Source organism: Danio rerio, chromosome 19 (assembly GCF_049306965.1).
Source record: "Danio rerio strain Tuebingen ecotype United States chromosome 19, GRCz12tu, whole genome shotgun sequence".
Taxonomy (NCBI): Eukaryota; Metazoa; Chordata; class Actinopteri; order Cypriniformes; family Danionidae; genus Danio; species Danio rerio.
In genome coordinates this window covers 13,002,774-13,012,500 of record NC_133194.1, presented here as the reverse complement: position 1 = coordinate 13,012,500, position 9,727 = coordinate 13,002,774, and the positions used below count along the sequence as shown (strand labels likewise).

Genomic DNA, 9,727 nt, shown 5'->3' with positions numbered 1-9,727 from the left:
TATCTTAATTTGTGTTTAAAGATGGTATCAGGGCATTGAAATGACATGAGTGTGAGTAATTATTTAAAGAATTGTCATTTTTGGGTGAAATATGAGGTATTAATGTTGCTATGTTCGTCTAACACTACCTATAAAACAAATTGGAATTCTCCCACTGCAAATTAGAATGTTTTATTTATGTGGTGTTGTATTTCTTTCGTTAATTACATATGTAATTTGCTGTGTTACAACTACAAACGAGAGCAAAGTCTTACATTTGACTTGGCAGAAAAATGTCATCACCTGCTTTTATAAATGTTCTTCATCAAATATCTGTTTGGGTTTTGTCTGACAGATCCTGATTCTGGATGTGATAGAGGTGGTCCCAGAGCCCGGACAGCCCCTCACCAAGAACAAGTTTAAAGTGCTGTATGAAAAGGAGCAGAAAGGTCCCGTCACTGCTCTTTGTCACTGCAGTGGATTCCTGGTGTCTGCTATTGGACAGAAGGTAAACCATGCACTTACATGTGCAGCGTCACATGAGATGTGATGTATGGAAAACTGTTCCTGGCTCACTTGAATTAAGAAAACTACTCCCCAATAGCCTTGACCAGTGTTTGGTCATATCACACACTTATGTGAATCTTTAACAAAATAAGAGTGCATGCTACAGTCTCTGAACTTGCTGCATCACAGACATCAATATTTTAGTGATTTATAAAAGATTGATCACTGATATTAGGCATGTATATAAACCAATTAGGGGTAACACTTTACAATAAGGTTCATTAGTTAATGCATTCACTAACATAAACTAATCATGAACAACAAATGTACAGCATTTATTAATTATAATTGAACATTTTCTACTGCATTATTAATATCCAAGTCCATGCTTGTTAACATTAGTTAATGTGTGTGTTAATGTGTAGTTAATGCACCATGAGTTAACATGAACTAACAATGAACTACTGTATTTTCTTTAACTAACGTAAACTAGCATGAACAAATACAGTAGTAAATGTATTGTTCATTGTTTGTTCATGTTAATAAATGCATTAATTAACATTAACTAATGAACCTTATTGTAAAGAGTGACCCATTTAGGATTATGATTATTAATATTTTACAGCATACTGTGAGGATATGAATTATTCTATAATAGCGGGTACATTTTGTGTGTCCTAGATAAACGTTTAATTTTGAAGCAAAACGTGGTCACTTTATTTTAATGTGCAATTCACACTATTAAAAACAGTTATCTAAGACTTTTAGCTCAATAACTGCTAACTAGCTGCTTATAATAGTAAGGTAGTAGTTGTGATTAGGTCTTGGGTAGGATTAGGGATGTAAAATAATACTTTATAAGTGCTGATAAACAGTACATATCCTAATAATAGGCAGGTGGTAAGCAGTAGTAAATAATTGTTACCTAAACTATAGTGCTGGCAAAAATGTTAATAAAGCAGTTTAAAATAATAACAAATTATGTCGTTATCTCTAAAAATAATAATATTTGTGTGTGAATTTAAGGACATTTTGTATGAATATTAACTCGTAGATTCCCATTATACCTTATAAGTTATACCTAGTTCTCTGCCTCCTGAATCTTACATTCATCTTCAGTTATTATTCAATATTTAAGTGTAATTTTAATCTTTTTTGTGTTTACTCTTAACTAAACATTTACATAAAACATTTACTTTCTGCTTTATTTGTAACTTCAGTATTTTAAAATTTTTTATTTGTATCTTTACCTATATTGTAATAAACTCTGTTACTTCAGTATTCAAAAGGCAAGATCTATTTTATAGCATTTTTCCCTTATTAATCCTTAAAAATCACTGATAGAAGAGGCATGTGACTTGCTAAAAGTTATGTCTCTTCATCTGGTGAGATAATGTGGAAGGCATTGAGGCATGTCATTGTTCTTTTCTCATCATTACTTTATACAAAATGTTTAGGATGCACCAATAGTAAATTAATTGTATGTCAAATCTGTTCATGTGACATTACGTGGAATTTCTCCTTCACTTTTTTAAAACAAAATGAGGAAAATACATAACAATTCTGGTTTAGACATGGCATTTGGTATCTGTTTTGAGGTTAGCATAATAACCTAAAGCACGAAGTGGCAACTCTTATTTTGTCAACCCTGTTAATGGTTTAAAATGTTGAACTGCTAACTGTTATTATTCTCTCAATAATTTGTAAAAAAAAAAATTAAAAGTTTTGGATGCACAACTAGTTGATTGATTATTTGTCAACTCCGTTATTGTGATATTAGCATGAATTTCTCTTTTTATTTTTAAACAATTGGTTAACATCTTGAACTCAAGCACAAAATGGTTTGCAATGTCAACTGTTTGTGACTGTAAGTTAAACAACAATTAGTCATAGAATAAAATGTCCCCTGTTTTGCATTATTTCACGTTTATAACAGATTCAGTTTACTGTAAATTAAACGTTTGTTAATCATTCCAGTTTAAGGAAAATGTACCCGCATCTCTGGAATGAGCTGTATATTAGTACGATTAGTGTTCTGTTGAGTGTGTGTGTAATGGTGTTGTCTGTGTGTGTGCGCAGATCTTCCTGTGGAGTCTGAAGGATAATGATCTGACGGGAATGGCATTCATTGACACACAGCTCTACATTCATCAGATGTACAGCATCAAGAACTTCATCCTCGCAGCAGATGTGATGAAGAGCATCTCTCTGCTGCGCTACCAGCCGGAGAGCAAGACGCTTTCACTCGTCAGCAGGGTACCTGTCATCAGTTTACTGTCAAATATCTGTCTATCAAATCTGAAGGTGGTAAAGGTATTCTGATTGACTAATTCTGTTGTCTTCTGTGGACGATAAAGTAAACAGAATCTTCACACTGTTATTCATAGCGCCATTCACATAGATTTTACAAACACTACATGACAAAAGTCTTGTCACCTATACAAGTTTTAGGAACAACAAATAATAACTTGACTTCTAGTTGATCATTTGATATCAGAAGTGGCGTATATAAAAGGCAAAGGCCTCTATATTACATTTATTTTACCAAAATAAAATATGATCATACCTTGATTTTAATTTATTTATTTAGGACAGTAATGCCTGACTTTACTTGGACAAAAGTTTTGTCCCTTAACAGAAATATTGTTTAGTATAGAATATAAAGTCATGGTGCGGTGGAAACAGAATTAATATTGTGTATGACTCCCATGAGTTTGGAGGACTGCATCCATACATCTCTGCAATGACTCAAATCACTTACTAATCATCTGAAATGGCAACGAAAGCGTTCATGCAGGACTTTCAGAGTTCATCAAGATTATTTGGATTCATCTTCAATGCCTCAACCTTTATCTTACCCCAGACATGCTCAATAATGTTCATGTCTGGTGACTGGGCTTGCCAATTCTGGACCACCTTGACCTTTTTTGCTTTCAAAAACTTTAATGTGGAGGCTGAAGTATGAGAAGGAGCGCTGTCCTGCTGAAGAATTTGCCCTCTGCTATGGTTTGTAATGTAATGGGCAGCACAAATGTCTTGATACCTCAGGCTGTTGATGTTGCCATCCACTGCAGAGCTCTCGCACGCCAGCATACTGAATGCAACCCCAAATCATGATTTTTCCTTCACCAAACTTGACTGATTTCTGTGAGAATCTTGGGTCCATGCTGGTTCAAATAGGTTTTCTGCAGTATTTGTGATGATTGTGATGTTGTTAAATAGATGAATCATTTACCTTTTTCCACTTTTTCAAATGATCAACTAGAAGTCATGTTATTATTTGTTGGTGTTGCAACCGGGATCGACAACAAGATTTTGTTACGTAGTGTAGATTCAAATTGATACAGGCACATATTAAATCCAATCAAAAAAAAAAAAATGTTAAAAGCACCATAAGTTTTATATTAAATGAGTTCACAATCTTGTGAAAATGAAGTACAGTTTACAGATCTTTTTAAAAGGTAGAACTTTAGTTATTTTTAATATTTTTTTAATTATTATTTTCATTTAATTTAAAATTATTTCTTTGTATAACTACAAAGTATATTTATGTGTTAAGAAACATGTTGAAAGTGTTCTTTGTGGATTGTTCAGTATGAATAAGCATTCTGTACAAGCGAATAAGTTGTGAGTGAGTACCATTACAAATAGACAAACTGTTAGCTGAATCAGATTCTCTCAGTGTGCTTTAAGGCCAAAAACTGATAAAGTTTGCAAATGAATAATGCCTACTACTTTTTGTTTGTTCATAGGATGCAAAGCCCCTTGAGGTTTACAGCATAGAGTTTATGGTAGACAATAACCAGCTTGGTTTTTTGGGTAAGTTACATCAGGTCTCTATATACTTCAAGCTTATTCAATTAACAAACTGGCTTGATGATATTTCAATCCATATCAGACTAAAATGGACTTTATTTCAGGAGTATGAAGCTGAAAAGTTTGCTTTCTCTTGTTAACACCTTCAGCAAAATCCAGCACGTATTTAAAAGTTCATCCAAATGTTGTTCTTTGAAACGTGAGGATATTGAGCTGAAGTGTACTGAAGTTCAGTTAAATAACCTTTGAGTAAAGAATCAAAAAATAAGTTTGCTGTGAGTATATTGGGGCCTTTAGTACCTTATTATGTCTTAGTATTTTTATGCTTAAAGGAGACCTATTATGCCACCATCTTACAAGATGTAAAGTAAGTCTCTGATGTCCCTAGAATGTATGTGAAATTTCAGCTCTAAATACCCCACAAATAACTCTTTGAAATGGCCCCATTTAGACATTGATCCAAGTTATGCTGTTTTGGCCTCTTTAAATTCAAATGAGATGGTGCTCTTTTCAATAGTGGGCGGAGCTACAACTACCTGTGTCTCAGCATAACAGCAGATTCAAAACAGACTAATGTTATGCCTGTGAAAAGCAGAAAAAGTCAACAGAAGTGGCTCAGAAGAAGGCAATCTATAGAGACTAGTGTTCATTTGTGTTTTCTAAAACTCAGCATTTATGTGTCTTAGTTGCTGACATTACAAAGTGAATGACAGTTGCTCACTCAGGGCTGTCTGATAAGCTAATGAGGGAGAGATCTTCACTAATGGGCGGGACTTTCCCCTCTGATGACATGTAAAAAGGGAGACTGTCAGTCAAAGTGTTTCTGCAGACTGTTTTTATCAAATGTGATTGTTAAAAAAAAATACATTTTCACTATTAGAGGATGGCTATATTTACACAGTTGCCTCACTAATATGTTAAACCCCTAATAAAAGTGATTTTTGCATAATAGGTCCCCTTTAAAAATGCTGTCTCTTATAGTGTTACTCTTTTGACCTCTTAAACGTTCTATCAGTTTCAGACAGAGACAAAAACCTTATGGTCTACATGTACCTGCCTGAAGGTTTGTCATTCATCAGACTCTTCAATGATTTAATACTTGCAGACTTTGCCTTTTCCCAGTGTCTGATATCAAGTCTTTTATTAAACCATCTTTAGCCAAAGAGAGTTTTGGAGGCATGCGTTTGTTGCGGAGAGCAGATTTTAACGTGGGATCGCATGTGAACGCCTTCTGGAGGATGCCATGCCGCGGGACACTGGACACAGCCAACAAGAAGGCCCTCACCTGGGACAACAAACACATCACCTGGTTTGGTGGGTGTCTTATTATTATTATTATTTTTTTAATACCTGTGTCTGTTTTGAACATCTTTGAACCCTAGTTACTAGTATTCATGATCCATGATCGCTATCATTAAAGAGATAGTTTACCCAAAACTGCCATATACTCATCATTCACTTGTCACAAACCTGATTTCGTTTCTTTCTTCTGTTGAACACAAAAGAAGATATTTGGAAAAATGTTGAAAACCTTTAACCTTTGGCTTCCATAGTATTTGTTTTTCCTACTGGAAGTCAACGGTTGCAGGTTTTAAACATTTTTCAAAAGAACATATAGTGAGTAAATAGTGAGTAAATTCCCTTTTTGGGTGCACTATCCCTTGAAGCCATCTTTGTTTTACTATTAGAGAACTAGTTATTCTTTTTTTTTTTTTTTTTTTTAAAGTTTTTTTTATAGTTTACTTCTGGTTCATAACAAGATAATGCAAACACATATTACAAGTGATCATTTGTGGCCCACTTAATGTAAAGCCAGAAAGTATACAGTGGTTACCAGGACAAAAGTACACTATTATTAGAAGAACCTGGTGAGTAGTTTTAAATTGTGTTACAAGACATCGTCACATAAGTCCAAAAGTCTTCCACTCTGGGATACGTACAGGGATCCCTGCTTTGTCCTTATTATGTAATTTGTAAATTGAATGTTGATAAGAAGCTGATTTGGCATCTGTTCCCTATCTCCCAGTAAGCACACAGCAAAATCTTCTGAGTAAAATTTACTCCGTTTAGAGACTTTTTGGTCCTTTTTTATAATAAGGCAAACAGGTTGATAATAAGAAAAGCGGCCGTTTGTTGAGTTGCTTATTGATCGAGTTGATCTTCTGCTGAGATTGTGAGAGATTCAATGTATTATATTTTAGCTGATTTCATGTAAGACTGAGACTGAAGTCAGTTGTAGTTTTGTGTTTCTATTCTGTGTTGCTGTTTATTAACAGCAGGTGTTCATCATCAGTCCTCAATCATCACCTAATTAATCCTTTCATTGTCTCATCAACTTGAGTAACATTAACTCAATTTAGACCAAATCTAAACTCAGTAAATTTTTCTCACAGGATTTTGCTGTGCATAACCTTGGTGACAGTGGTATTAATGTTCCAAGCCATTTACTAAAAATATTTAGAGTTTGCTGTAAAAAAGGCTGAACTAGTGAACAGTTCCACATACAATGAATAAGTTACGTCAATTTCTGAGAAAACTACAAATACAGTGTTTCTGTGTCTGTGCAGCTACGCTGGATGGTGGTGTCGGTCTGCTTTTACCAATGCAGGAGAAGACGTACCGCAGACTGCTGATGTTGCAGAACGCTCTCACCACCATGCTGCCACATCATGCCGGGCTCAATCCAAAGGCTTTCAGGTACTCATTCATGTCTCTAGTGGCTCTGATGGTAAGATTTCTGTTCATTAGCTTCAGTTTTGACCAGAAGTACCCAAACTGGTCCTGGAGGGCTGATGTCTTGCAGAGTTTAGCGCCAACCCCAATTATACAGATCTGAAGCAGCTTAAGTCCCTGGTATACTTTTAAACAAAATCAAAGAATGAACAAAAATGATGTCATCTCAAACTAAAGCTGAAAATTATTATTTTTTTTTTTTGTTTTGTTTATTTTTTTCAGTTTAAAGCATCGCCATTGTTGTGTTCAGGGGTACATGTGAGCAGTGTTTTACACATTAAACTACTGCAATGCAGGGTGTCGGAAGGCTCAAAAACAGCATACACTTGTACTCTACCTATTTCAAACATCTTTTTGACTACAAGCCAGAAAGAACTTTAAAGTACACAGAGGCCTTTAGCAGGCATACTAGAAACTCCCTGGTGGGTGTCTTGAGGCAAGCTGGAACCAAAAATGCAGGGTGCAGATGCAAGGCATGAGAGTTTGGATGTAGTTTTGTAATTACCCCTTTAATTCTACAGCAAACCATTTCACTAAACCTGTCCTAACATTAAGATACCCTTGAACTTGAAACTTACCCATACAACTAGACCTGTTTTATTAACTTTACCACCCTATAAACATTTAAAGCTGCCTTTAAAGGAATAGTTCACCCGAATATAAAAATGTACCACTTATTTACACAACCTAAAGTGGTTCCAGGCCTTTACAGCTTTCCTTTTATTGTTGAACACAAAATAAGATATTGTGAAAAATGGTTTTTAAAAAGATATTTTAGAAACCTTTAACCATTAACTTCCAAATTAGGTTAAAGAAATACTATGGAAGTCAGTGTTTACCGGCTATCAACATTTTTCAAAATATCTTATTTATCTAATCTTAACAGTAGAAACTCAATTAGGTTTGTAACATGTGAAAGGTTTGCCTTTACCAGCCCTCAAACTACCTACAGTTGAAGTCAGAATTATTAGCCCCCTGTTTATTTTTTTCCCCAATTTCTCATTTCTAACAACTGATTTATTTTATCTTTGCCATAATGACAGTAAATAATATTTGACTAGATATTTTTCACTTCTATACAGCTTAAAGTGACATTTAAAGACGTAACTAGGTTAATTAGGTTAACTAGGCAGCTTAGGGTAATTAGGCAAGTTATTGTATAACGATGGTTTGTTCTGTAGACTCTCGAAAAAATAAATAGCTTAAACGGGCTAATAATTTTGTCCTTAAAATAGTAAAAATAACTGCTTTTATTCTATCCGAAATAAAACTAATCAGACCTTGCCCAGAAGAAAAAACATTATGAAAGTCATGAAATTTTGACATGCCATTTTTCAGGCCTGGAAAAGTCATGGAAATTAGTGTAACACATATCTGTATACTTGAATTAGGGCTTTGCGATATTGGAAAAATCTGACATTATGGTATTTTGAATTTCTGTGATATATATTGCAATGTGAATACAATTTCACCAGATGATTTTACAGGTTTATTAGGATTGATTGGGGGATTTTGTAGGGCAGTGAATCTCCAATAATGTATACCAAATAAATGACAAGCATAGATAAATAAAATATAGTAAAGATAAAAGTGAATTATTGTTTTCAGGTATTCAGTATTCAGGTACAGATATTAAAGGGACAGTTCACTCAAGGATTAAAAGGTACTCACTATTTACTCACACTTCACTTGTTTCAATACTGTAGGAATTATTAAATTGTATTCTTTTTGTGTTCATTTAAAAAAAGAAAAAGAAAACTCATAAAAGTTTAAAACAAGTGAAGGGTGTAATGAACATGGTCATTTTTGGGTGATCTATCTCTTAAATGCTTAAATGCATGCAGATGATAAACATTTACTCCATTATGATTAAACTCTATATTAAACTATAATCCCAACAAAAGTCTTGGAATTTTTGTAGTAGAAATGTGTATGAACCCTGTATATCGTAAAACTGATCCCTAATTTTTACCAAGCCTAAACCTACCCATACCACTTCCACTATCTTAAAGGGAAAGTTCAACCAAAATGTTTATTTTCCTCACACTCAAGTGTTTTTAAACTTCTTTTATCCTGTTGAACACAAAACATTTTGAAGAATGTTGCTGCTGGGAAAAAAGCAGTCGCTGACATCCATATAATGAAAAATCTATATTAGGAAAATTAAATACTAAGGAAGTCAACTGCTGTTTTTTTCTCCATCGTTCTTCAATATGTCTTCCTCTGTGTTCAACAGACGGAAAAAGAAAGTCAAACAGGTTTGGAACGAGTGAAGTATGTGCAAATAATTGAAGAAAAAGCAAACAACTAAACATGTGCCCAAGTTTGACTGTCAAATAAACTTGCCAATTAAATAAACCAATTAAACCCGGATTATACCCCTTTTACTTTAAGTACCTTTCCCTAAGCTAACCTTAACCAAGCATAAATCCCTTTTTCAGGGCAGATTTGACCTTTGTTTTTCTGCAGGATGCTGCACTGTGACCGGCGAACGCTCCAGAATGCTGTCAAGAACATCCTGGATGGAGAGCTGCTCAATAAATACCTGTATCTCAGTACCATGGAGAGAAGTGAACTGGCCAAGAAGATCGGCACGACCCCTGACATTGTAAGCCATACCCTCTCTTGTATTTTTCTAGACAATATTTGACACTTTTCATTACTAGCAATTGATTATTTGCTACTATTATGA

The 9,727-nt window shown here is 34.4% G+C and overlaps 1 protein-coding gene across 4 annotated transcripts in view; it reads left to right on the top strand.

Moving 5' to 3' along the window:
* The window catches only part of cpsf1 (cleavage and polyadenylation specific factor 1), a 53,254-nt gene that overhangs the window by 41,975 nt on the left and 1,552 nt on the right, over positions 1-9,727 (top strand). For 2 of the 4 annotated variants that reach the window (XM_005159584.5, NM_001114681.2), the window contains exons 31-37: positions 335-487; positions 2,566-2,742; positions 4,239-4,305; positions 5,318-5,365; positions 5,461-5,616; positions 6,870-6,999; positions 9,505-9,643. In XM_005159584.5, coding sequence (XP_005159641.1) covers positions 335-487; positions 2,566-2,742; positions 4,239-4,305; positions 5,318-5,365; positions 5,461-5,616; positions 6,870-6,999; positions 9,505-9,643 — 870 coding nt within the window. Of the gene's footprint in view, positions 1-334; positions 488-2,565; positions 2,931-3,751; positions 3,853-4,238; positions 4,306-5,317; positions 5,366-5,460; positions 5,617-6,869; positions 7,000-9,504; positions 9,644-9,727 lie in introns of those variants that run through there. The other 2 variants (XR_012394534.1, XR_012394535.1) reach the window with 2 other exon arrangements.